Source organism: Salvelinus namaycush, chromosome 15 (genome assembly GCF_016432855.1).
Source record: "Salvelinus namaycush isolate Seneca chromosome 15, SaNama_1.0, whole genome shotgun sequence".
Lineage (NCBI taxonomy): Eukaryota > Metazoa > Chordata > Actinopteri > Salmoniformes > Salmonidae > Salvelinus > Salvelinus namaycush.
In genome coordinates, this window is record NC_052321.1 from 32731396 (window position 1) to 32758548 (window position 27153).

The 27153-nt window shown below is 40.9% G+C and overlaps 2 protein-coding genes across 7 annotated transcripts in view; one reads left to right on the plus strand and one right to left on the minus strand.

Annotated features, from left to right (window-relative positions):
* LOC120060451 (bromodomain adjacent to zinc finger domain protein 1A-like) overlaps positions 1 to 844 on the minus strand; it is a 43517-nt gene extending 42673 nt beyond the window's left edge. For both annotated transcript variants that reach the window (XM_039009779.1, XM_039009778.1), the window contains exons 1-2: positions 740 to 844; positions 271 to 421 (exon numbers count right to left, since the gene is read on the minus strand). In XM_039009779.1, coding sequence (XP_038865707.1) covers positions 271 to 383 — 113 coding nt within the window. In that variant the 5' untranslated portion in view covers positions 384 to 421; positions 740 to 844. The remainder of the gene's footprint in view (positions 1 to 270; positions 422 to 739) is intronic.
* A 13212-nt stretch (positions 845 to 14056) lies between these two features.
* Positions 14057 to 26658, plus strand: LOC120060453 (signal recognition particle 54 kDa protein). Of its 5 annotated transcripts, none has more exons than XR_005478228.1 (17): positions 14057 to 14597; positions 14691 to 14788; positions 14918 to 15009; positions 15121 to 15205; positions 15834 to 15938; positions 16052 to 16118; positions 16213 to 16270; positions 16400 to 16550; positions 16746 to 16894; positions 17023 to 17123; positions 17220 to 17306; positions 17467 to 17540; positions 19291 to 19399; positions 25231 to 25401; positions 25690 to 25785; positions 26070 to 26215; positions 26368 to 26658. XR_005478228.1 is itself a non-coding variant. In XM_039009782.1 (17 exons), the coding sequence occupies exons 2-16, from the start codon at positions 14711 to 14713 to the stop codon at positions 26159 to 26161; spliced, it is 1515 nt and encodes a 504-aa protein (XP_038865710.1). In that variant the 5' UTR covers positions 14057 to 14597; positions 14691 to 14710; the 3' UTR covers positions 26162 to 26180; positions 26368 to 26658. The 5 variants fall into 5 exon arrangements, 4 of the variants coding, with proteins under 4 accessions (XP_038865710.1, XP_038865712.1, XP_038865709.1 ...); XM_039009782.1 differs by having other exon boundaries at positions 26070 to 26180; XM_039009781.1 differs by lacking the exon at positions 26368 to 26658 and having other exon boundaries at positions 14068 to 14155; positions 14491 to 14597; positions 26070 to 26359.
* Positions 26659 to 27153: the final 495 nt, after the last annotated feature.

Sequence of the window (27153 nt, forward strand, 5' to 3'; positions counted from 1 at the left end):
ACTGAACTGGATATAAATTGCAGTTCTGACCCATTTCATCTGATGGCTAGTTAAGTAGGTGCCAGTCAGACAATACATTAAATATATTCAAACTAGTTTATAATAGTAAGTATTTTGTCGGTCTTCCAACATTGCAGTTGATTTTAGCTAAGTAACGTTTGCTGTCACTTCGGTTTAACTTTTCTCACTCGAGTTGAGACAATATTTGATAGTGATTTTCTATAATGATTCTGACATTGTAATTAAGTTATTTGTTTGGACTTCACGTACTCATAAGTCCTGAAGATTTCATGCGTGACTTTGCAAAGGAATACTTCTTCATCTGGTTTTAGGTCCGCTGGGGGCTTCTGTCTGACGAAAGGCTTTCTGTGGAGAAGCGGCATCTTTCTTTATCTTCGTCTTCTCTTGATCGGTCCTCTGACTTTCAAAAGAAATGAGGGAAAAAGAAGGCCAGAAATACTTATTACATAAAAGTTTTAACAGTAAACATAGCCAATAAACAAAGGGCAATGACCCGAATATTGTAAAAGTTGACGACAATTTAAGAGGAAATCCAGCCTTTGTTAATGACACATGCTTCCCAGTCAGTCTCACACACAAAAGTGAAGCTATTCCAACCAACCACATGAAAATGTGCTCAATGACTGACAATCTATTTCTGATATTATCAATAAAAACGCCGATGTTCAAACCGGATAACAATGTTGCATACTAGAGGAAGAATACAAGAGAGGTTTACCGGTTCGGTTGTGGATCGTTGAAACAATAATACGCGGGAGAAATATACAAAAAGTCCGAGGACTGCCCCACTTCTCCGGCGGACCGACACCGTCTTGACGACAAGTTTGATCAACTCTAGTTGTTCACAGACAAGGAAGCGTTTGGGGTGGGGTGGAGGGGTGGCCTGAGTGAAGAATCTTTTATTGGTTGTTTGTCCCGCCACTCGCATCATTACCACCAATCACGTTTATGTTCATTGAACATCAAAAGAGTGAAGAAGCCATATTTTGTACTACTGAACCAGAGCATACAGCATTTTTACAGATCTAAGTAAAAGTCATCATAATCAGTTCCAACATTATAGCAGATAAACAAAATATTGAGGGTTATTGAAGGCCTATATTCAAGATGGTTTCGACTGCTTGTTTAGCACAACATGATGACTGCATGATGCCTGTCTGATGTAGGTACGGAGCTTTATAACCAAGGTGCCAAATCCTCCAAGGAGGTTGTAATTACAATGGCCACAGAGTCCAAATGAAGCACTATTAAATCTCTGCAAAAATGATGGGTTTCAATGATTGAGAGGCAATGCCATGCTGTTGGAAGGCAAAACAGAATTTCCTTACAGCTGGTGCCAGTTAATAGCCCATTTCTGCACAATTATGCTACCCTCCCATGAAGTCACTGAATTGTAAAGTACATGACATTATCCCAGTGATAGTTTGGATTTCCTGTCACAGATCACTTGGTCATCTTGATAGATTGTTATTCCTTGAACATGATATGATAAGGCCCTATACAAAAGCATATCTGCATTGCAGCAGAAAGTCCATTTCCAAGGGACAGAAAGTCTGAAGGGATGTTTGGTCTTCACTCGGGGTCACAGATCCTATAAAGGTGTATCTCTTTGAATGCGTCCGGGCCACCGTCCTTCCCCAGATAGACGTTGTAATCCAGAGGTACTTTATCTACTCACTGGCTAAGGTTGATCCCTTGCATGGATGACCTGGGGAAATGTGAGACAATGAGAGAAAGCTGTGGAACTTATATATTCTTCAAAAATATAAGACAAAGATAAGTTCAAGAGACAAACTCAAATCAAATTGTATTTATCAAATGCACAGAATACAACAGGTGTAGACCTCACAGTGAAATGCTTACTGAAAAGCGCTTAACCAACAATGCAGTTTTAAGAAAAAAAGTGTTATTAAGTATTTACTAAAATAAACTGCAGTAAACATTTTTTAAATAACATTTTTAAAACGTTGTTGTTGAAAAATAACAAATAATTAAGGAGCAACAGTAAAGTAACAGTTGCGAGGCAATATACAGGGGGTACTAATGATCACTTTATCTGTATTCGGTCACTGAAGTCATACTTCTCCACAGCCATATTTTGAAGCCTGAAAAACTCTGCACTGATCTCTACCCCAGCAAGCCGAGCTGCAGAGCTGTACAGGTACCCCTGAAGCACAAACAGATGACTGGAAGAGTAAATACTTTTGTGCCAAAGCATTCATGAAACTGATTTTCCTGCAATATTGTCCACCACTAGTCTCCCAGTCACTGGTAGGACATGCTGGAACAGGAACTGGAGCTCCAGTATGGAAGAGTGAGAGATTAACTCAGAATAGAAACATAAAAAATAGACATTCATTTTGACACAATGCTGCTATATGAGGTTTATAACCCGACCCTCATCTTACACATCTACTAATTATTGATAGGCCATTGTAACTCAAGTAAGTACAATAGTTGGCCATGCAAGGCAACAAACCTGCTCAGGGGAGCTGTTCTGTGAGAGCCACATTTCAGGCAGTAGTTGCGGCTCATCTTGCCCTCCTCACAGAGTGTATCTACTGTCTCCTCGACATACAGGAAAGCATCCTCATGCAGTATAGGTTGGGGGTTCTGCTGGGTCTGAGTAATCAATTAATGATAAACAGAATTAGGCCTATGCTTTGTTGAAGCCTGTAAGCAGGAAGTCATCCCGCTGTAGTTTGTTTTATTTGATTCCTCACTGAAAATAAAAAGGTACACACACCTTGCACCAAATACAAGAACCCAGCTAGTAAATCTGGTGTAAAAGTGTTTGTTGTATCATGAAAGCAATTACTGTTACACACCTTCTGAATATCCAAGGAGTCCAAAAGAAGACATATCCTGAGATCCTATGAAGTACTTTGAAGTATAACCTTTTGATTGTCAACCAACCCATCATCCACTTTATCTGCAAGAAACAAAACGGACTAGCTAAATTTATACAGTTGAGTCAATATTATCATACATGAACATGGTATGGTTGATTACAGTTGCGGCCCGTCATTCAGGACAGGTGGGGTAGAGCCCCATCTGTTTTGAGTCCCACCTGTTATGCTTAAAATTTTAATTAAATAGAAATCAGAGAATTTGTTTTATTCTGGCATTAATTCGTGTCACATATCAGTTTGTAAACAATCTATAAAAATATCTATATATCCTTGAGTTTATAAAGCTGCATACACACATGGTCTCTTTCGTGAGTGAGTCAGCCTAGCTCAATGCTTTCTGTGGTGGAAGGGCAGCCAGCGAAAGTACAGAGCATAGGCGTTGGTAATGTTCTCTAGTTGCACCGTGATTGGCTCAGTGTTTTGTCACTCATGAGGACACTACGTCACCACAGAATCTACAGGGAGAGCTAGGCAGTTCAAGCCCCTTTGGGTTCTGCCATATATTTACAGCAGAAGTGCCCATCAAAGAAGGCTCAAGGTCCTAGAGTATGCTGTGTTTCGTGTAGGCTTCCCATGGCATGACGTTTTGATATCCATGTAAATCTCTCTCGGACAAGGTGATCTTTATCAATATATTCACCTGTATTTACCCCCCCCCCCCAAAAAAAAAATGAACCGCTAATTAGCTGCTAATGTGGCTATCATAAAGAACTACAAATGCCATGTTGATCTGGACGAGACTGCTGAATCGAGGCAAAGGTAAGAATCTCTGGATTAACTATCTAATGTTAGCTAAATGTAGTAATGCATAAATTGGCAACATTTCTTTAAATTGACAATTCTGTGAACTGTCTTGTGCAAGTTTTAAATTGACACAATACCTGTTAGCAAAGGTGTCAGCAATAGATGACGTGCTGGAGCTTGCAGGGATTTGCAGTTTTGTATGATATCTATTTTGATGCTAATTAGCATTTTCGAATCCGAATCCGTCACGCCAAGGTAAGCTACACGAAACGCAGCAGACTCTATGACCTTGAGAGCCTTCTTGGACGGGCACTTCTGCTGTAATTCTATTTCTAAAATCTGTTTATAAAATTTTCAATGGGAAAAATAAATGGTGGAAAAACCAATGGAACCATTTCCCTGTTTGACCGCTAGGTTTTATGGGTATTATTATGACAGTGGGGCTCTTCTGGCCACAGATAAAATAATGTCAAATCACGTTATGTCTACCATAGCTTTGATTGGACTGATCATGTCAACATTATATGTTCAAAATCTTAGCTAGCAAGCTAGCTAGCTAGACAAGAAGTCCTCATTACGAATCACGTCGACAATCTACAGCAAAATCCTTTTCAATCCTTGTCATATGAAGAGAAATGATAGATAAATCATCTCAGGGGCTCATCTGCCATTGGACATAAACATTACACTACAAGTTGGAAATCGCTAATTCAACAATGAGTGCGTAAATTCAACAAAAAGTGGTTTGGAAGGAATCAGTGGCAAAGCGATCACTATTTTGCTCCCCCTACCTGCTATTAGATGGAGAGGGTTCGTGGTAATGACTGAAGCAGAAAAAGTGGAATCAGAGTCTGGGTTTAAGCGTTTAAAACATCTGTCTGAAAGGGTCTCTTTTCCAGGCTTCAAAACATTCACACGCAACACCTTGGGCTAGAAAAGGTATAATAGATTGGCCATGCTGTCAATCCGGTATGACTCCATCCAGAGAATGCCAGGCTTTGATGACAAAGTTTGATGACAAAGTTTACCCAAAAGAAGGACCGCTGGTCACTTGTTCAAGTGAGCACAACAACTGTGAGTCCAAAAATATTTATTGTATGCTGCTGCATAAATGCTGTAATATGCCAGGGAGATATGTATACTGTAGCTAAGAAAGTAATACTAAGTGTATGTTGTGTAGTAAGCTGTTAGTTGCCAATGTGTGTCACCCAGGGTTGCCAGATATAGCTGAAATGTATAGCCCAGTGACCTCTCAAATCCCGCCTATAAAGTATGCCAAAATGTTTTTTTCAGCAGCAAGAGAGGAGTTGACACATTTATCCAATAAACCCTTTTTCCATAACGTTATCAAGTGAATTATGAAGGAATATCAACGTAATTTGACTGATGACAGAGGATCTCGAAATCTGCAAGAAACACTTTGACGAAATTCAAAAAACAAATGTTAGGCTATTTTCTGGCAACTGTGCAGTTATTATGTGCCAGACTACAAACTGTTATAAATGGCCAATTTGAGAGATTGACTAATTATTTCAATAGCCATAGGCTACTGACAAACATCTGGGTTTATAATCGCAATTCGACTTTGTCATGGTTTGCTGAGCTATAGCCTAAAGCCCCTGATAGGCCAACAACTAATTTCAGGGAAAAGTCCACAATGAAACTGAAATTTGCCTAAATGATACATTTGCGATAGAGCTGTGACCATGACCGCAATTGATAACGTCCAATTTAATTAACTAAACACGGATATTAATAATTGCCTAATAACACAAGTTTCACGTTTCTGACCTTATTTTCCTTTGTTTAGTCTTTATTTAGTTGGTCAGGACGTGAGCTGGGTGGGTATGATCTATGTTGTCTGTTTCTATGTGGGGTTTCTTGTTTGGCCTGATATGGTTCTCAATCAGAGGCAGGTGTTAGTCATTGTCTCTGATTGGGAACCATATTTAGGTAGCCTGTTTTTGTAGTGTGTTTTGGGTGATTGTTCCTGTTCATCTGTTCTGTGTTCACTAGTTCAGGACTGTAGCATCTTCGGTTCTTTCTGTCAGTTTGTTGTTTTTGTTCGTTGTTTAAGTAGCCTATTAAAATATGGATTATCATCACACTGCATTTTGGTCCTCCTCTCTTTCACCCGAAGACAGCCGTTACAACAAGTCTACAAGAACAAACTGAAGTTTGCTATTTATTAAATATTTTTGCCATCTCCAGGAAGGCTAAACAAGTGGCACAAATTAATTTGGGATTTGGAAAAAGGGTTGGAAATAGGTGTCTCCACGACCAATCTGAATAGCCTACCTACCTACAACTGGAACAAAGTTGTCACGATGTAAGCCGGTGCTGCTCTGTCTCCATAACTCAGCTGCCTGCTGCAGCGCTCCCCACAACTCACTCAGCCTGCTCACTCCCTGATAGTCAGCAGCAGGTCACAGTGAAAAATATTCTGAACAAAAATTTAAACGCAACATGCAACAATTTCAAAGATTTTACTGAATTACAGTAAATTAATTAGGCCCTAATCTATGGATTTCACATGACTGGGAATATATGCATCTGGTCACAGATACCTTAAAAATAATTGGCCTCACAATGGTCCTCAGGATCCCGTCACAGTATTTCTTTGCATTCAAATTTCCATCAATAAAAAAACTGTGTTGGTTGTCCGTAGGTTATGCCTGTCCATACCATAACCCAACCACCACCATGGGGCACTCTGTTCACAACGTTGACATCAGGAAACTGCTCGCCCACACGACGCCATACACGTGGTCTGCGGTTGTGAGGCCAGTTGGATGTACTGCCAAATTCTCTAAAACGAAGTTGGTCGCTTATGGTAGAGAAATGAACATTAATTAAATTCTCTGGCAACAGCTCTGGTGGACATTCCTGCAGTCAGCATACCAACTGCACGCACCCTCAAAACTTGAGACATCTGTGGCATTGTGTTGTGTGACAAAACCCCACATTTTAGAGTGGCCTTTTATTGTCCCTGGCACAAGGTGCACCTGTGTAATGATCAGACTGTTTAATCGGCTTCTTGATATGCCACAACTGTCAAGTGGATGGATTATCTTGGTAATAAGAAATGCTCACTAACATGGACGTAAACAGATTTGTTCACAAAATTTGAGAGAAATAAGCTTTTTGTGCGTATAGAACATTTCTGGGACCAACACTTTACATGTTGCGTTTATATTTTTGTTCAGTATACAGTTGAAGTCGGAAGTTTACATACCCTTTAGCCAAATACATGTAAACTCAGTTTTCACGATTTCTGACACTTAATCCTAATAAAAATTCCCTGTTTTAGGTCAGTTAGGATCACCACTTTATTTTAAGAATGTGAAATGTCAGAATAATAGTAGAGAGAATGATTTATTTCAGCTATTATTTCTTTCATCACATTCCCAGTGGGTCAGAAGTTTGCATACACTCAATTAGTATTTGGTAGCATTGCCTTTAAATTGTTTAACTTGGGTCAAACGTTTCAGGTAGCCTTCCACAAGCTTCCCACATCAGAGCTGATGTAAGTGAGTCAGGTTTGTAGGCCTCCTTGCTCGCGCACACTTTTTCAGTTCTTCCCACAAATGTTCTATGGGATTGAGGTCAGGGCTTTGTGATGGCCACTCCAATACCTTGACTTTGTTGTCCTTAAGCCATTTTGCCACAACTTGGGAAGTATGCTTGGCGTCATTGTCCATTTGGAAGACCCATTTGCAACCAAGCTTTAACTTCCTGACTGATGTCTTGAGATGTTGCTTCAATATATCCACATAATTTTCCTGCCTCATGATGCCATCTATTTTGTGAAGTGCACCAGTCCCTCCTGCAGCAAAGCATCCCCACCACATGATGCTGCCACCCCCGTGCTTCACGGTTGGGATGGTGTTCTTCGGCTTGCAAGCCTCCCCCTTTTTCCTCCAAACATAACAATGGTCATTATGGGCAAACAGTTCTATTTTTGTTTCATTAGACCAGAGGACATTATCCAAAAAGTATTATCTTTGTCCCCATGTGCAGTTGCAAACCATTGTCTGGCTTTTTTATGGCAGTTTTGAAGCAGTGGATTCTTCCTTGCTGAGCGGCCTTTCAGGTTATGTTGATAAAGGACTCGTTTTACTGTGGATATAGATACTTTTGTACTTGTTTCCTCCAGCATCTTCACAACGTCCTTGGCTGTTATTCTGGGATTGATTAGCACTTTTCGCACCAAAGTACGTTCATCTCTAGGAGACAGAACGCGTCTCCTTCCTGAGCGGTATGACAGCTGCGTGGGTCCATGGTGTTTATACTTGCGTACTATTGTTTGTACAGATGAACGTGGTACCTTCAGGCGTTTGGAAATTGCTCCCAATGATGAACCAGACTTGTGGAGTTCTACCATTTTTTTTCTGAGGTCTTGGCTGATTTCTTTTGATTTTCCCATGATGTCAAGCAAAGAGGCACTGGGTTTGAAGGTAGGCCTTGAAATACATCCACAGGTACACCTCCAACTGACTCAAATTACGTTAATTAGCCTATCAGAAACTTCAAAAGCCATGACAAAATTTTCTGGAATTATCCAAGCTGTTTAAAGGCACAGTCAACTTAGTGTATGTAAACTTCTGACCCACTTGAGTTGTGATATAGTGAATTATAAGTGAAATAATCTGTCTGTAAACAATTGTTGGAACAATTACTTGTGTCATGCACAAAGTAGATGTCCTAACCGACTTGCCAAAACTAAAGTTTGTTAACAAGAAATTTGTGGTGGTTGAAAAACAAGTTTTAATGACTCCAACCTAAGTGTATGTAAACTTCTGACTTCAACTGTATATATACAGTACCAGTCAAAAGTTTGGACAAACCTACTCATTCAAGGGTTTTTCTTTATTTTTACAAATTTCTACATCGTAGAATAATAGTGAAGACATCAAAACTATGAAATAACACATATGGAATCATGTAGTAACCAAAAAAAGTTTTAAACAAATATTATATTTGAGATTTGAGATTCTTCAAAGTAGCCACCCTTTGCCTTGATGACAGCTTTGCACTCTTGGCATTCTTCCGACCAACTTCACCTGGAATGCTTTTCCAACAGTCTTTCCCACATATGCTGAGCACTTGTGGGCTGCTTTTCCTCCGCTTTGCGGTCCAACACATCCCAAACCATCTCAATTGCGTTGAGGTCAGGTGATTGTGGAGGCCAGGTCATCTGATGCAGCACTTCATCACTCTCCTTTTTGGTCAAATAGCCCTTACACAACCTGGAGGTGTTTTGGGTCATTGTCCTGTTGAAAAACAAATGATAGTCCCACTAAGAGCAAACCTGATGGGATGGCGTATCGCTGCAGAATGCTGTGGTAGCCATGCTGGTTATTAAGTGTGCCTTGAATTCTCAATAAATGACAGACAATGTCACCAGCAAAGCACCCCCACACCATCCATGCTTCAAGGTGGAAACCACACGTGGAGATCATCCATTCACCTACTCTGCGTCTCACAAAGACACGGCGGTTGAACCAAAAATCTCAAATTTGGACTCATTAGACCACCAGTCTCTTATTTTTATTGGTTTCCTTTAGTAGTGGTTTCTTAGCAGCAATTCGACCATGAAGGCCTGATTTACGCAGTCTCCTCTGAACAGTTGATGTTGAGATGTGTCTGTTACTTGATATGTGAAGCATTTATCTGGGCTGCAATTTCTGAGGCTGGTAACTCTAATGAACTTATCCTCTGCAGCAGAGGTAACTCTGGGTCTTCCTTTCCTGTGGCGGTCCTCATGAGAGCCAGTTCCATCATAGCGCTTGATGGTTTTTGCGACTGCACTTGAAGAAACTTTCAAAGTTTTTGAAATATTCCAGATTGACTTTCATCTCTAAAAGTAATGATGGACTGTCATTTCTCTTTGCTTATTTGAGCTGTTTTTGCCATAATATGGACTTGGTCTTTTACCAAATAGAGCTATCTTCTCTATACCACCCCTACCTTGTCACAACACAACTGATTGGCTCTAACGCATTAAGAAGGAAATAAATTCCACAAATTAACTTTTAACAAGGCACACCTGTTAATTGAAATGCATTCCAGGTGACTACCTCATGCAGCTGGTTGAGAGAATGCCAAAAGTGTGCAAAGCTGTCAAGGGAAAGGGTGGCTACTTTGAAGAAACTCAAATATATTTGGATTTTTTAAACACTTTTTTTGGTTACTATTTAATAGTTTGTCTTCACTCTTATTCTACAATGTAGAAAAGAATCAAAAAAAATAAAGAAAAACCCTTGGTGTGAGTTGGTGTGTTCAAACTTTTGACTGGTACTGTATGTAGAAGACCGTCAGTATACTCAGGTGAACTGTAGTTGCCCTCCAGTGGGTGGAGCACGTACAACCTGTTAAGAGTTATAGTATGCTCAGATTCGATGTCTATATTAAATAGTTTATCTGGTAAATCTAATAGGAGTGATATACTATTGGAGTTATGGAGAATTTAGATGCTGGGTGTAGCAGTGAGATGCACATTCGGGTGTGTTAGGGAATGAAATTGTAGTCCAGTTAGCCAAAAGAGCTTAAAAACGAGAGATAATTGATGTTCCACTGGGTGGAGTTGAGGCCAAATGTAAGAGCAGAGCCATTTTGATATATGTGTGGCAGAAGAGATGAGACTCTGAGCCCAAGGGCCGGCATTTATATGCCCTCCAAAGAAAGGTCAGTGGACCAGATTAGGAAGGAAGAGGTGGCGTTTGGTCGATTGCGTTTAGGACATTGAACTAATTACACCTGGTGGCAAGCATGTGAATGGTTTGTGTCTGCAGTGTACGGTTGAGGAAACGGTGGAGCATGTGTTGTATGTTGAGGTGAGGGAAAGAGTGAAGTGTAGGGTCATTGAAGTTAGGAAAGATTTGTGGGAGGGGGGTATATTACTAGTTAGTAGGGCTCTTTTTCCCCCTCAGAAGTACGTAGGATTTAGAAAACCGTGAGTGCCCACACTCCAGCACAGTTGGTAGCAGCATGCACCTTTAACGTTTGCGGACCGCCATCATGTCAAAGAGGAAGAAAAACCCGCAGACACTGCCTCCCTTGGAATGAGTGACAAATCTGTGGGCACCGTTTGTCACCATTATAGTGCAATTTATGTATTGTGGCTTCGCTGGCATGCATGATGCATCAGAAACAAAGAAAAAAAAATAGTTTGCCCCATTAAGACTTACATGCTAAAATCGCTTTTGGTTGATTTAGGCTCAATTTAGCCCATTCATAGACGGTAACGCTAGTGTTTTAGTGTCTATTCACTTACATCTGCTGTGTAAGGGAAATGCCCCGACATCACACAAACACGCTGTCTAAATGTTAATACACCTCGATTGGGATACGGTTTTGAACTTTCAAATCTGAGAAAAAAACATTGTTTAAATACAAAAGAGACACTTACTGTACGCAGTTCAGCACAGTTGCACGAGAATGTTTTGAATACCACATGTTCCCATATGGAAATGTCAAACGGCTCATTAGAAATGGGAGCGCAAGGTGAAAGTATGTGTAATACCTTGGCTGGAGGCTGCGTTGTTGAAAACACAGGTTGTAACTTTGCTAATGTGTCCAGTTACATTAGTGTCCGTGCTTCTACACCTGCATTACTAGCTGTTTGGGGTTTTAGGCTGGGTTTCTGTACAGCACTTCGAGATATTAGCTGATGTACGAAGGGCTATATAAAATAAACTTGATTGATTGAGTTAGTGTATCTTTTGTATTTGCAAAGGATATCTGACTAACCTGGTAAAATAAAACTCTTTGGACAAGGATTATTAAACATTTCTAAACCATAACGTCAAGATTGTAGTTCACATTGAGGCAGCTGCAGTTCACTTTCAAACGAGTGGCCTACAGCAGTTGCCCGACCAGCATGGTCTGAGCAAAGTGCAAAAAGAAAAATGTAAAGCTAATGTCATGCTACTTTTACCATGAGGCTGAGAAAACATTGCTGTTGAAGCCAATTTCCAGCAACTGTACACACACTGCATTCAGAAAGTATCCAAACCCCTCGACTTCTTCCACATTGTTAGCCTTATTCTAAAATGTATACATTTTATAAAGTGTCAATCCACACAATGACAATGCAAAAACAGGTTTAGAAATGTCAAATGTGTTTAAAATAACTGAAATATCACATTTACATACAGTAAGTATTCAGACCCTTTACTCAGTACTTTGTTGAAGCACCTTTGGCAGCAATTACAGCCGCGAGTCTTCTTGGGTATGAAGCTACAAGCTTGGCACACCTGTATAAGGGGGGTTTCTCCCATTCTTCTCTGCAGAGGATCAAGCTCTGTCAGGTTGGATGGGGAGCGTCGCTGCACAGCTATTTTCAGGTCTCTCCAGAGATGTGCGATTGGTTTCAAGTCCGGGTTCTGGCTGGGCCACTCAAGGAAATTCTGAGACTGCGTTGCCGTGGCTGTGTGCTTAGGGTCATTGTCCTGATGGAAGGTGAACCTTTACCACAATCTGAGGTCCTGAGCACGCTGGAACAGGTTTTCATCAAGGATCTGTACTTTGCTCAGTTTCTTTCCCTCAATCCTGACTAGTTTCATAGTCCCTGCTGCTGAAAACCATCCCCACAGCATGTTGCTGCCAGGTTTCTTCCAGAAGGTAAGCTTTGCATTCAGGTCAAAGAGTTCAAACTTGGTTTCATCTGACCAGAGAATTTTGTTTCTCATGGTCTGAGAGTGGGCTGTCTTGTGCCTTTTAATGAGGAGTGGCTTCTGTCTGACCACTCTACCATAAAGGCCTAATTGGTGGAGTGCTTCAGAGATGGTTGTCCTTCTGGAAGGTTCTCCCAGCTCCACAGAGGAACTCTAGAGCTCTGTCAGAGTGACAATACGGTTCTTGGTCACCTCACTGACCAAGGCCCTTCTCCCCCGATTGCTCAATTTGGCTGGGCAGCCAGTTCTAGTAAGAGTCTTGGTGGTTTCAAACTTCCATTTAAGAAAAATGCAGGCCACTGTGTTCTTGGGGACGTTCAACGCTGCCAAAATGTTTTGGTACCCTTCCCCCAGAGCTCTGTCTCGGCGCTCTACAGCCAATTCCTTTGACCTCATGGCTTGGTTTTTGCTCTGACATGCACTGTCAACTGTGGGACCTTATATAGACAGGTGTGTGCTTTTCCAAATCATGTCCAATCAATTGAATTTATCACAGGTGGACTCCAATCAAACCGTAGAAACGTCTCAAGGATGATAAATGGAAACAGGATGCACCTGAGCTCAATTGCGAGTCACATAGCAAAGGGTCTGAAGACTTGTGTAAATAAGGTAATTCTGTTTTTTATTTATTTGAGAGAAATGGGCAATTGTATAGCAAATCTCATGCTATTCTACATATTTTACAATGAGGCTGAGATAATTTTGCATTTTTAAAGCAAATTTCCTGCTATTCTTTTTTTTTGTTGCCATGGCTTATGACCTGTTCATATGCTATCTGGGGAGGGGGACCGCCTTGCAGGGCGTGTTGTACACCAGTGATTGAGAACCCAAGGGATGACTAAATGCCCCCTTGGGTTCTCGAGAGCTAGACTCAATAATCTATCTAATGTTGGGGTTAAATCAGAGGAGGCTGATGGGAGGAGCTATAGGAGGACACGCTCATTGTAATGGCTGGAATGGAATCAATGGAACGGTTCCAAACATATGGAAACCATGTTTGACTTCGTTCCATTTACCATGATTTCCCAAACCTGTCCTCAAGACCCCAAGGGGTGCACTTTTTGTTTTTTTGCCCTAGCACTATACAGCTGATTCAAATAATAAACTAATCATCAGCCTTTAATCATTTTTATCAGCTGTATATTGTTAGGGGGAAAAAACAAAACACGCACCTCTTGGGATCCCGAGGATCAACTTTGAGAAATGCTGAATGCAATTCCATTCGTCCTTCTATAGCGCCTCCAACCAGCCCTTAAATACCAATTTTTGCATCCAGTCAATCAACTTCGGCAGGTCCTTGGAATTAACTGTGGAGAGTAATTGTAGGATTTCATTAAAAAAAAAATTCGTCTAAAAAGTTATTCAACAAATAATTTCCCACATACAATTGCTCATGACTAAATAGTTGCTCACGCTTACATTTTCGTAACGCATGTGTCGAAAATTACAGATACGTATTTGAAGAGGTACGAGAATTTTCTAACTATTATTATTTGTGAAAATTTAGTGGGTTTTCATATGTTATTTAGTTCATGTAACTTATTGTAGAAAATACAGAATTAAAAAAAAATTATAATAATTTGACAAAGGAAATTAACGCGTGTTGAATAAAACAACAGTTTACTCCACGTAGGGATTTTTTAAAACATTTGCACTACTTTAAAATCCAGGGGTCACAAAGAAGTAAACATGAACCCGGAACTAGATAGGAACGGTGTTATTTTGGAATTTAGATTGTAGATGACGCTGTTTTAGGTTTTTTTTCGGCTTAGTTATCTCAAGCCAGTTAGTAAACCTGATGTAACGATCTTTATAAGAATTCTAATGTAGTAGTCAACTACTGTTTTGTAAATGTTTAAATGCTATATATCGAGTGAAATTAAAATGCTGTCGGGATCCAGATGCACGGCGAATCCCTGCCTCATCACCGCAGTTGTCGATGCGAACGTTAGCTAGTTAACTAGCAATTTAACTAGCTTTACAAGCGGTGTCAATGCTATCGCTCAATAAATGTCTACTTGCAAGTGTTGTATTTTGGTAGTTAATTGTGTGACTTAAGATCCTGCCATCTGTTTACTAACGTTAGCTAGGTAACGGAGTTAGTTTGTCACACATTGTTTTCGTTCTCTGCTCAGTTTAGGAAGTCAACCACGGACGTTTGATCACAAGAGGCAGTGAAAGAAAGGTGTGGAGACAAGGGGGTTCACCCTCAGTATTGAGGCCGTATTTCTCAACTGAATTTGTAAGGCCCTTTCCCCGAAAACATTATTATCCAGTGGTTGTAGTAGTTGGCAGTATGACAGAACAAGCTTGCTATTCCAAATATTTTTTCCAGGTTACACAAGAACTGCCAATATGGTGTTAGCCGACTTGGGAAGAAAAATAACCTCGGCGTTGCGATCACTGAGCAATGCCACCATCATCAATGAGGAGGTATATCATATCAGAAATCTTGTTTTTTTGGTTAAACTTTTGGCAATTGATTATTATTTTTTTTTAAAGACAGGTTTCACCCACGCCAGACCGTATGTATTCCCCATAGATTGTGTTATTTTTCTCTAGGTATTAAATGCAATGCTGAAAGAAGTATGTGCTGCCCTCCTAGAAGCTGATGTCAACATCAAATTGGTGAAGCAGCTCAGAGAAAATGTCAAGTGAGTAACAATATTCAGGCACACACTTATGTAGTAGATAAAGCTGAATTCTGTGTTTTTTAAAACTTAGATTCAAAATGTTTCCCACTAATGTAATTCTTCTGACCACAGGTCAGCCATTGACCTGGAGGAGATGGCCTCTGGGCTGAACAAGAGGCGAATGATCCAGCATTCTGTGTTCAAGGAACTGGTCAAGGTCTGTCTCATTCGGACAATTATTAATTCAATGTTTGTCATTTAGTGTTGTGTGAAACTTAGAATAACTCTGTACATTATTGGTTCAATGATGGTCCAGTGTGAAGTAACTGAACGAGTTAAGGTTTGATAGAAAACTTGGGTAGATGTCTGACTGACGGCTGTTGGTGGGACTTCATGGATATTTCCATAGTGGTGGTTTTCAAGTCATGTGGTCTATTGCTATTCTGAGGTGTTTTGAATGAGTCAACTATAACATAAGTAATCGGTTTTGGCTATTTACTGTACAGTCAAACCAGTCATTCCTCCTCAAACAATTAGCTTAATTCAACAAAGTACCCAAATAGCTGTATTTTAACTTTTTGATGACTTAGCTATAGATCCTTAGTTAGGGAAGGCCTACTCTTGGATATAGATACTATCAGTTTATGTTTCATATGGGTCACAGATCAGATGGCTTGTTTACACTTTATTTTATTTTATGAAGCTTATGTGGTTGGGTGAGACGCACCCCTACATTCTCACTTCACATATTTGACAAAGATGCAATGCTTATGTGTTAGTCACATTTGTTGGGATTGGTTGGGAGTGTTTGTTTATTGGTCTAAGATTTTGCTCTTGTCTCTCAGCTGGTGGATCCAGGTGTCAAGGCTTGGACACCCACAAAGGGAAAGAACAATGTTATCATGTTTGTGGGTCTTCAGGGCAGTGGGAAAACCACAACATGTTCCAAGGTGAGCCATTCCTGGATATCAGCCTAAAGATAAGGTAATTCAGTTGGCCATTTGTCCAAAATATATTATACCTTTTGATAATTTCACTAATGTATTGAAAACCGCTTTCACAGCTGGCGTACTACTACCAAAGAAAAGGGTGGAAAACCTGTTTGATATGCGCTGACACTTTTAGAGCTGGTGAAGTTTCATTATCTTAATCTATCTGTTTGATAGTCCATCTGGAAAGAAATGAGCAATAGCAACTAAGTCTACAGCCTTTGTGTGTGTGCAGGTGCCTTTGATCAGTTGAAGCAAAATGCAACAAAAGCCAGAATTCCATTCTATGGAAGGTATGACATGCTTTGGATTTGGTTGCTTTTCAGCTGTGTGTGATCCATCTCAAGTAATTTTTTATGTTGTGATATTAGATTTTCATGCTAATGCTTGCATATACAGTACACTAACTTTGTTATATCCAGTTACACAGAGATGGACCCTGTCGTCATAGCTGCGGAAGGTGTGGAAAAGTTTAAGAATGAGAGCTTTGAAATAATTATTGTTGATACCAGTGGTCGACACAAGCAAGAAGATTCCCTTTTTGAGGAGATGTTGCAGGTTTCCAATGCAGTGGTAGGTAACAATCTGCTAACTATCCAGAGCCCTTCAATGTCATCAATACAGTAAACTAATGCAAAACTTAATCTCTGGGGACATTTTGTTTTCTCTGCCAGCCTAAGCTTTTGTGTTGTCATTATAAAAAGTAATGCTCCAAAGAAAATGTACTAATGCATGGTGTCACCCCAAGCATGCATCTCTTTCCTCCAGCAACCCGAAAACATTGTGTACGTGATGGATGCCTCCATTGGTCAAGCTTGCGAAGCACAGGCTAAAGCCTTCAAAGACAAAGTAGAAGTTGCCTCAGTTATAGTGACAAAGCTAGATGGCCACGCCAAAGGTGGTGGTGCTCTCAGTGCGTACGTAAATAGTGATCTTTGCTTTAACAATTTATCCATGTTATGGTGAACCGAGTTTCCTTTACTACTGCAGAATTCATATACTCAATGCTAAGTCGTACATTTCGTGCTCATGTTGCCTTTTATAGAGTGGCTGCTACTAAGAGTCCCATCATTTTCATTGGTACTGGTGAACACATTGATGACTTGGAGCCATTTAAGACCCAACCCTTCATCAGCAAGCTACTGGGTAAGCTGTGAACCCTTTTGAATAAAGTGTCATCATGGCATGTCGTTTTTTTACCTGTTTTGTATAACCTCTTGAGTTGTGTATTTTTGTCCTCAGGCATGGGAGACATTGAAGGTTTGATAGACAAAGTCAACGAACTCAAGCTGGATGACAACGAGGAGTTGATTGACAAGCTGAAACATGGTGAGAATGAGATCAGCTGACATGTAATACAGGCTCCATTTTATAACTGACATAGGGTATGCTTATGCTCTGCAGTCCATAACAGTTACACATTGTCATGTGGTATGGTTGTTGGGTCACATTGTTTATAAGCATCTTCTAATCACCATTTGTGCCATAGGTCAGTTCACTCTTAGAGACATGTACGAGCAGTTTCAGAACATCATGAAGATGGGACCGTTTGGCCAGATCATGGTAAATAAACGGCAACCTGAATCCCTATTTAAATAATGATCAGCGTTACACTCTAAAGCTTATTTCTTATAGGGCTTCATGCTATAGATAAAACCAGACTGTCAATGTTTCAGCACAAAGGCCTTTCGAAACGGTCAACTGTATCCCTTGTTTTTCATTTGCCCTGATTATGGTAAATAATGGCTACCTAAATGTTTTGGTGCCTTCAGAAAGTATTGATAACCCCTTGACTTATTCCACATTTTGCATTATAGCCTGATTTCAAAATGGATTCAAATTTTTTTTTTAACCATCTACAAACGATACCCCATAATGACAGTGAAAACAGTTTATTTATTTTTTGCTGAAAATCTATTGAAAAGTCTAAGACCTTTCCACACCTGGATTGTGTAACATTTTCTCTATTCTTCAAGCTCTGTCAAATTGGTTGTTCCTCATTGCTAGACAACCGTTTTCAGGTCTTGCCATAGCTTTTTAAGTAGATTTAAGTCAAAACTGTAACTTGGCCACTGAGGAACATTCACTGTCTTCTTGGTAAGCAACTTCAGTGTAGATTTGGCCTTGTTTTAGGTTATTGTCCTGCTGAATGGTGAATTAATCTCCCAGTGTCTGGTGGAAAGCAGACTGAACCCGGTTATCCTCTAGGATTTAGCCTGTGCTTAGCTCATCCTGTTTTATTTTTTTATCCTGAAACTCTCCCCAGTCGTAGCATAACCATTACATTATGCAGCCACCACTGCTTGAAAATATGGAGAGCGGTACTCAGTTGTATTGGATTTGCCTCAAACATAACACTTTGCATTCCGGACAAAAAGTGAATTGCTTAGCCAATTTTTTTGAAGTTTTACTTTTGTGCCTCGTTGCAAACAGGATGCATGTTTTGGAATATTTTTTATTCTGTACATGCTGCTTTTCATTCTGTCAATTAGGTTGGTGTTGAGTTACTACAATGTTGCTCCGTCCTTTTTTCCTATCACAGCCAATGTGCATATTTGTCAACGGCTGGTGCACGAAATCTAAGGAAGTCTCTAGATTTTGCTCACATGAATTAGTGTGGTCTACAGTTTAAGATATTCTATCTGCCAAGAGAGTTCTCAGCAAAACTTTTTGTGGCTGTTTATTTACCAAAAAGTCACCAGTGGCCTCATGGAGAAATCCCTGAGTGGTTTCCTTCCTCTCCGGCAACTGAGTTAGGAAGGATGGCTGTATCTTTGTATTGATACACCATCCAAAGCGTAATTAATAACTTCACCATGCTCAAAGGGATATTCAATGTCTTTTTTTTTTCTTTTTTTTTACCCATCTACCAATAGGTGCCCTTTGCGAGCCATTGGAAAACCTCCCTGGTCTTTGCTTGAATCTGTTTGAAATACACTGCTCGACTGGGGGACCTTACAGATAATTGTATGTGTAGGGTACAGATATTCAGTAGTCATGTTAAACACTATTGCTCACACTGAACCCATGCAACTTATTTTGTGACTTAAGCAAATCTTTACTCCTGAACTTATTTTGGCTTGCCATAACAAAGGGGTTGAATACTTATTGACTTTTTTTCGTTTATAAATTTGTATTTATAAAAAAAAAAAAAAAGAATTCCACTGACATTATGGGGTAGGCCAGTGAAAAATCTCAATTTAAAGTTCAGGCTGTAACAACAATGTGGAAACTAAGTGTGTGAATACTTTCTGAAGGCACTGTATATTCTAATCACATAAGATGCTAATCTTACTTCTGTTATTGTCACAAGGGTATGATCCCAGGTTTCGGAACGGAATTCATGAGCAAAGGTAACGAGCAGGAGTCCATGGCCAGGTTGAAGAAACTCATGACAATTATGGACAGCATGAATGACCAAGGTAAATACACTGAGTGTACAAAACATTAGGAACCTGCTCTTTTCATGACAGACTGACCTGGTGTATCCAGGTGAAAGCTATGATCCTGTTAAATCCACTTCAATCAGTTTAGATGAAGGGGAGGAGACGGGTCAAAGAAGGCTTTTTAAGCCTTGAGACAATTGTAACATTGAATGGCACACATACACAATCCGAGGGTGAATAGGCAGGACAAAATATTTAAAGTGGCACTGGCAGCGTTTTAACTACTTTGCAGATATGAAACAATCTGTCAAATGTAAAATTACCAGTTTATACTTCAAAATTTACTTAAGAGGTTTTAAGAATAGGTTATATTTGACTACATTACTTACAATAAGGTATTGTTGACAGAGTAGATGAATGCATGATTCATATAATTCACCAATACATTTCTTGGTATTGCATCAGGTTGTAAATCACAGCTGGCCTGGTACATTGTTTGCTACTGCCACCCATTCGGGATGCCCCATTTCAGTTTCAATGACTCAATATTTTGAACAAGAACTGATGACTAAGGCTGGAAATGTCAATACAATCAAATTAGAAAGGGCAATGATCACAAGTCATAATGTGGCTAATAGGCTAGCACACACAAGTGACTCTAAATTTGTTGAGTCATTTAGTATATTAAATTACAGCCTGATGCGGTCACTTTGGTGAATTCCACTTCAATTGCGCTGCTTTCGCGTGTCCCATTTTGCAGCGCGCAGCGGAGGGAAAATGTAAAGACTCATGCCACAGTCTTAGCTAGGCTGCTAAAATATTGTGGTCTGGCTTTGGTTTTTAAAGCTTGACAATGAATAACCAAAAAACACAATGCAAAAGAGAAACATATAGACCTATTACAGCAACATTTTGTTGGCTACTCCACTACAATATACAGTGCATTCTGAAAGTTTTCAGACCCATTTTTCCACATTTATGTTATGTTACAGCCTTATTCTAAAATTGATAATTTATTTCCCTTATCAATCCACACACTATACCCCATAATGACAAAGTGAAAACAGGTTTTTAGAAATGTTTTACAAATAAACATACTTTATTTACATAAGTATTCAGAACCTTTGCTATGAGACTCTAAATTGAGCTCAGGTGCATCATGTTTCCATTGATCCTCCTTAAGATGTTTTTACAACTTGATTGGAGTCCACCTGTGGTAAATTGATTGGACATGATTTGGAAAGGCACACACCTGTCTATATAAGGTCCCACAGTTGACAGTGCATGTCATTGCAAAGAGCAAGCCATGAGGTCGACGGAATTGTCGGTAGAGCTCCGAGACAGGATTGTGTTGAGGCGTAGCTCTGGGGAAGGCTACCAAAAAAATGTCTACAAGATCACAGTGGCCTCCGTCAGCCTTAAATGGAACTTTGGAACCATCAAGACTCTTCCAAGAGCTGGCAATCAAGGGAGAAGGTCCTTGGTCAGGAAGGTGACCAAGAACCCAATGGTCACTGACAGAGCTCCGGAGTTCCTTTTGTAGAGATGGGAGAACCTTCCAGAAGGACAACAATGTCTGTAGCACTCCACCAATAAGGCCTTTTATGGTAGTGTGGCCAGACGGAAGCCACTCCTCAGTAAAAGGCACATGACAACCCGCTTGGAGTTTGCCAAAAGGCACCTAAAGGACTCTCAAATCAAAGTTTATTTGGCACGTGCGCCGAATACAACAGGTACCTTACAGTGAAATGCATACTTACAGGCCCTAACAACAGTGTAAATTTAAGTGAAAATGGGTATTAGGTGAACAATACATAAGGTAATAAAACAAGGGTGAAATGAGTGGCGAGGCTATATACAGGCACCGGTTAGTCGGGCTAATTGAAGTAGTATGTACATGAATGTATAGTTAAAGTGACTATGCATATGTGAAACAGAGTAGCAGCCGTGTAAAAGAGGGGTTGGGGGGAACACACACAATGCAAATAGTCCAGGTAGCCATTTGATTACCTGTTCAGGTGTCTTATGGCTTGGTTTAAAGCTGAAGCCTTTTGGTTCTGGACTTGGCGCTCCGGTGCCCAAGAACACTAGGGTGGTCTGCTTGAAACATGTTGGTATTAGACTCAAATCAGGGACATGTTGAACATGTCAGTGACGACACCTGCCAGTTGGTGAGCACACGTCCTGATACTCCGTCTAGCCCCGCAGCCTTGTGAATGTTGACCTGTTTAAAGGTCTTACTCACGTCGGCTACGGAGAGCGTGATCACACAGTCGTCCGGAACAGCTGACGCTGTCATGCATGCCTCAGTGTTGCTTGCTTTGAAGCGAGCATAGAAGTGATTCAGCTTGTCTGGTTTGCTTGTGTCACTGGGTAGCTCGCGGCTGTGCTTCCCTTTGTAGTCTGTAATAGTTTGCGAGCTCTGCCACAAGATGAGCTTTGGAGCCGGTGTAGTATGATTCGATCTTAGCCCTATATTGGCGCTTTGCCTATTTGATAATTCGTCGGAGGGCATAGCAGGATTTCTTACGTGTCCTGTTCAGAGTCCCGCACCTTGAAAGCGGCAGCTCTACCCTTTAGCTCATTGCGAATGTTGCCTGTAATCCATTGCTTCTGGTTGGTATGTATGTACAGTCACTGTGGGGACGACGTCCTTGATGCTCTTATTGATGAAGCCAATGGCTGATGTGGTGTACTCCTCAATGCCATCGGAGGAATCCCGGAACATATTCCGGTCTGTGGTAGATAAACAGTCCTGTAGTTTAGCATCTGCTTCACCTGACCACTTTTTTTTATTGACTGCGTCACTGGTGCTTCCTGCTTTAGTTTCTGCTTGTAAACAGGAATCGGGAGGATAGAGTTGTGGTCGGCTTTACCAAATGGAGGGCGAGGGAGCGCTTTGTACGCTTCTCTGTGTGGAGTACAGGTGATCTAGAATAAAAAAAAATAAAAAATATTCCCCGCTGGTTGCACATTTTAACAGAGATGATGTAAAACGGATTCAAGTTTCCCTGCATTAAAGTCTCTGGCCACTAGGAGCGCCGCCTCTGGGTGAGCAGGTTCCTGTTTGCTTATTTCCTTTGTGCCAGCATCCGTCTGGTGGTAAATAAACAGCCACAAAAAGTTTTGCTGAGAAATCTCTAGGCAGATAGTGTGGTCTACAGTTTAAGATATTCTAATTCATGTGAGCAAAATCTAGAGACTTCCTTAGATTTCGTGCACCAGCCGTTGACAAATATGCAGACCACCCCCCCCCCCCCCCCCCATCTTACCAGTGTGCTGTTCTATCTAGCCAGTGCAGTGGATATCCCACTAGCTGAATATCCATGTCATCATTCAGCCACGATTCCTTGAAACGTAAGATGTTACAGTTTGATATCCCGTTGGTAGAATATTCGTGATTGTACCTCGTCTAATGATTGTACATTGGCGAGTAATATTGCTGTAACGGCACCTTTCCCACTCACCTTCTGTGTATGCTTATGAGGCACCCCGCTCTGTGTCCTCTGTACCTGCGTTGCTTTCTCTTGCCAATAACAGGGATGTTGGCCTTGTCGGGTGTTGGCAGTATATCCTCTGCTGTTCTGCTTGTTGAAGAGAAAATCTTTATCTAATCCGAGGTGAGTGATTGCTGTCCTGATATCCAGAAGCTCTTTTTTGCCATAAGCTATGGTGGCAGAAACATTATGTACAAAATAAGTTACAAATAATGCGAAAACACACTTGCACAATTGGCTAGGCGCCTGTAAAACTGCTGCCATTTCTTCCGGCTCCAAGATTCTCTGGTCTGATTTAAACCAACATTGAACTCTTTGGCCTGAATGCCAAGCGTCACGTCTGGAGGGAACATGGTACCATCCCTACGGTGAAGCATGGTGGCAGCATCATGCTGTGTTTTTCTTTCTTTTTTAGCAGCAGGGACTGGGAGACTAGTCAGGATTGAGGGAAAGATATAACGGGGTGAAGTACAGCGTGATCCTTGACGACAAACCTGCTCAGGACCTCAAACTGGGGCGAAGGTTCAACTTCTAACAGGACGTTGACCCTCGGCACACAGCCAAAACAACGCAGGAGTTGCTTCGGGACAAGTCCTTGAGTGGCCCAGCCGGAGCCCGGACTTGAACCCAATCAAACCTCTCTGGAGAGACCTGAAAATAGCTATGCAGCGACGCTCCCCATCCAACCTGACATAGCTTGAGGCTCTGCAGCGAAGAATGGGAGAAACTCCCCAAATACAGGTGCGCTAAGCTTGTCGCATCATACCCAAGAAGACTCGATGCTGTAATCACTGCCAAAGGTGCTTCAACTAAGTACTGAGTAAAGGGTCTGAACCTGCTCCAGAGTGTCGCTACACTGCTATTTTCAGGTCTCTTCAGATATATTTGATCGGGTTCAAGACCGGGGCTCTGGTTGAGCCACTCAAGGACATTCAGAGACTTGTCCTGAAGCCACTCCTGCATTGTCTTTGCTGGGTGCTTAGGGTCATTGTCCTGTTGGAAGGTGAACCTTCGCCCCAGTCTGAGGTCCTGAGCGCTCTGGAGCAGATTTTCATCAAGGATCCCTGTACTTTGCTCTGTTCTGGCATTGTTGTCCTTCTGGAAGGTTCTCCCATCTCCACAGAGGAACTCTAGAGCTCTGTCAGTGACCACTGGGCGGCCAGCTCTTGGAACAATCTTGGTGGTTCCAAACTTCTTCCATTTTAAGAATGATGGAGGCTGCTGTGGTCTTGGGGGACCTTCAATGCTGCATTAATGTTTTGGTACCCTTCCCCAGATCTGTGCCTCAACACAAACCTGTCTTGGAGCTCTACGGACAATTCCTTCGACCTCCATGGCTTAGTTTTTGCTCTGACATGCACTGTCAACTGTGGGACCTTTTTATATAGACCGGTGCGTGCCTTTCCAAATCATGTCCAATTAGTTGAATTTACCACAGGTGGACTCAAATCAAGTTGTTGAATCATCTTATGGATGATCAATGGAAACGTGATGAACCTGAGCTCAATTTCGAGTCTCATAGCAAAGGGTCTGAATACTTATGTAAATAAGGTATTTTTAATATGCCAACATTTGTAAACCTGTTTTTGCTTTGTCATTATTGGGTGTAGATTGCTGAGGATTATTTATTTAATCCATTTTTAAAATAATGCTGTAGTTGTGGGAAAAGTCAAGGGGTCTGAATACTTTCCGAAGGCACTGTAGTGCTGATTGGCTATGGTGCACCGGTCTGCGTAGACTATGGTTTTGGTCAATTTTATTTCCTGCAGTGTCTAATAATTGTCCAAACACATGGCCGCTTTCCCACTCTATTGCTATAGAATTTTCACAAATGCCTTACTTTACGTCATTCCCAAACATTGTATGAAAATGTGAACATGACCATATCTAAGTGCTTGCTTGTCAGAAAATGCTACAAAAATTGTCATTCTTCTTGTAGATGTTTACGAACAGATTTGAATAAGATTTGATGTTGCTGAAATGGTGTTAGTTCCATTTTAATTGCCTTTCGAACGGGCTATGGCTGTAAGTGCCAGGCACACGGGTTTGTCAAGAACTGCAACGCTGCTGGGTTTTTCACGCTAAACAGTTTCTCATGTGTTTCAAGAATGGTCCACCACCCAAAGGACATCCTGCCAACTTGATGCAACTGTGGGAATGATTGGAGTCAACATGGGCCAGCATCCCTGTGGAACGATTTTGACACCTTGAGTCCATACCCTGATGAATTCAGGCTGTTCTGAGGACAAAGGAGGGTGCAACTCAGTGTATCTAACCCTCTCGTCAATAAACAGTAAATTACAAACAAAAGGGTCATACAAGATGTGTAATTGTTTTCCTAACCATGGATTCTTTCTTTGTTCTTTGCAGAACTTGACAACAAAGATGGTGCAAAGCTCTTCACCAAGCAGCCGAACCGAATTGCCCGAGTTGCGCGGGGTTCTGGGGTTGCCACCAGGGACGTCCAGGAGCTGCTCACCCAGTACACAAAGTTCGCCCAGATGGTGAAGAAGATGGGTGGCATTAAGGGCCTGTTCAAAGGTATGCACTTCTTGGATGCATATTAACATTACTAGCTGTCAAATCCTTGCTTCCTCCATTTTCCCCCTTCCCTTCTCAAAGCACATTGGAAGAGGTCTGAGGGAAGGGCCTTGGATCTTCCCAACTGCACTTTGTGAGCGGAGGAAACGAGAACAGACGAAGCAAGGATTTCATGGCTAGTCAAGTTTTCAGACACAGCCCTGAAACTGAAGCACTGGTCCACTAACACAATTTTGCTTACTTCAAGAAGTAGGCTATGTCTCAAAATAATTTTTTACACCTTTACAGGTGGTGACATGTCCAAGAATGTCAACCCCTCTCAGATGGCTAAGTTAAACCAACAGATGGCAAAGATGATGGACCCAAGGGTTCTCCACCATATGGGTAGGCATGACTTTCACTTCCATTTTTATGTCATGTCCCTTTTCCCAAACTATTCCTTTGTTACTTAGATTAGTTCAATGATTTGAATACAACCATGTAATGACATGGTTGTTATATAATGCTTATTTGACATAGACTGCATGGATTCCCTGATCTACAAATCACCTTGCACCCCAAATAATCATTTGATTTAAGATTAGCTATTCTCATCCTCGCCACCTTGCTGTCGAGTTTAACTGATCCCCCCCCCCACTGAGACATGCTGACTTTTTGCTCATCTTCAGGTGGGATGGCTGGTCTCCAGTCCATGATGAGACAGTTCCAACAGGGTGCGGCTGGCAACATGAAAGGGATGATGGGATTCAACAACATGTGAACCACTGAGCCTTAAAACAGTAAAATCAAAAGATTGTCATTTTGATTCAGCAAGGTGTGGCGACGCTTTAGCAAGAAGGAGAGCAGTGTTATTTTTGCCTCAGTAATATAATTCATGAACACGTTTGTGTATAAAATGATGCAGAAAGCATATTTACATGTCAGGATAAATAAAACAAGTTCTCTGATTTTTTTTTTTTTTTACAGTAATTGTAAATGAGGCCCACAAGATACAGAAATGGTAGGATCATGAAGCTTGTCCTGGGTCATATTCATTAGGAACCAAATGGAAGAAATTGGAATGAAACCAGGAGGCACTGAAACCTGGACTTGTCCAATAAGATACGCAGTTTTTTGTTGCAAAATATTTTTTTATGTTTTGTTGTGCCATAAACACAACCCTTATTTGGAGAGCTGGTGAAGGGTATGCTGATATTAGTTTGTGAAAATTATTTTTGTCAATGTTATAATAAAATTTGTATTGCAATGTTTTAAAAAGCCAGTCTTTCGCTCATATTTGATCAATGACTGTCAGTTATTGCCCTATCAATTAAACTCTGCATGACTATTGAAAAATGTGTAATTGTTGGGCCACTGCATTTCAAGGATATTGAGCAGAAAGGATAATTTTACATTAGACGTTACTGATTGATATGTTTATCACATCCTTTACTTGGGCAAGAGCTCACTGGAACTAAGTACCAGGCACCTCACATTTTCTATTGTTTGAGTTTCTGCACCATAGAATATTAGCCAGTGGTGTAAAGTACTTAAGTAGTTTTTTGGGGGGTATCTTTACTATTTTTATTTTTGACAACTTTTACTTCACTACATTCCTAAAGAAAATGATGTACTTTTTTACTCTATACATTTTCCCTGACACCCAAAAGTACTTGTTACATTTTGAATGCTTAGCAGGACCAAAATGGTCCAATTCACACACTTATCAAGAGAACATCCCTGGTCATTTTACTGGGGAATTTTTACTTGAGT

Bases quoted from the DNA above. Each gene is read 5' to 3' on its own strand.
- LOC120060453 (XM_039009782.1), top strand. From the start codon at position 14,711: ATGGTGTTAGCCGACTTGGGAAGAAAAATAACCTCGGCGTTGCGATCA. The intron at 19,400-25,230 runs GTAAATACACTG...TGTTCTTTGCAG, and splicing joins GGACAGCATGAATGACCAAG to AACTTGACAACAAAGATGGT. The intron at 25,402-25,689 runs GTATGCACTTCT...ACACCTTTACAG, and splicing joins CATTAAGGGCCTGTTCAAAG to GTGGTGACATGTCCAAGAAT.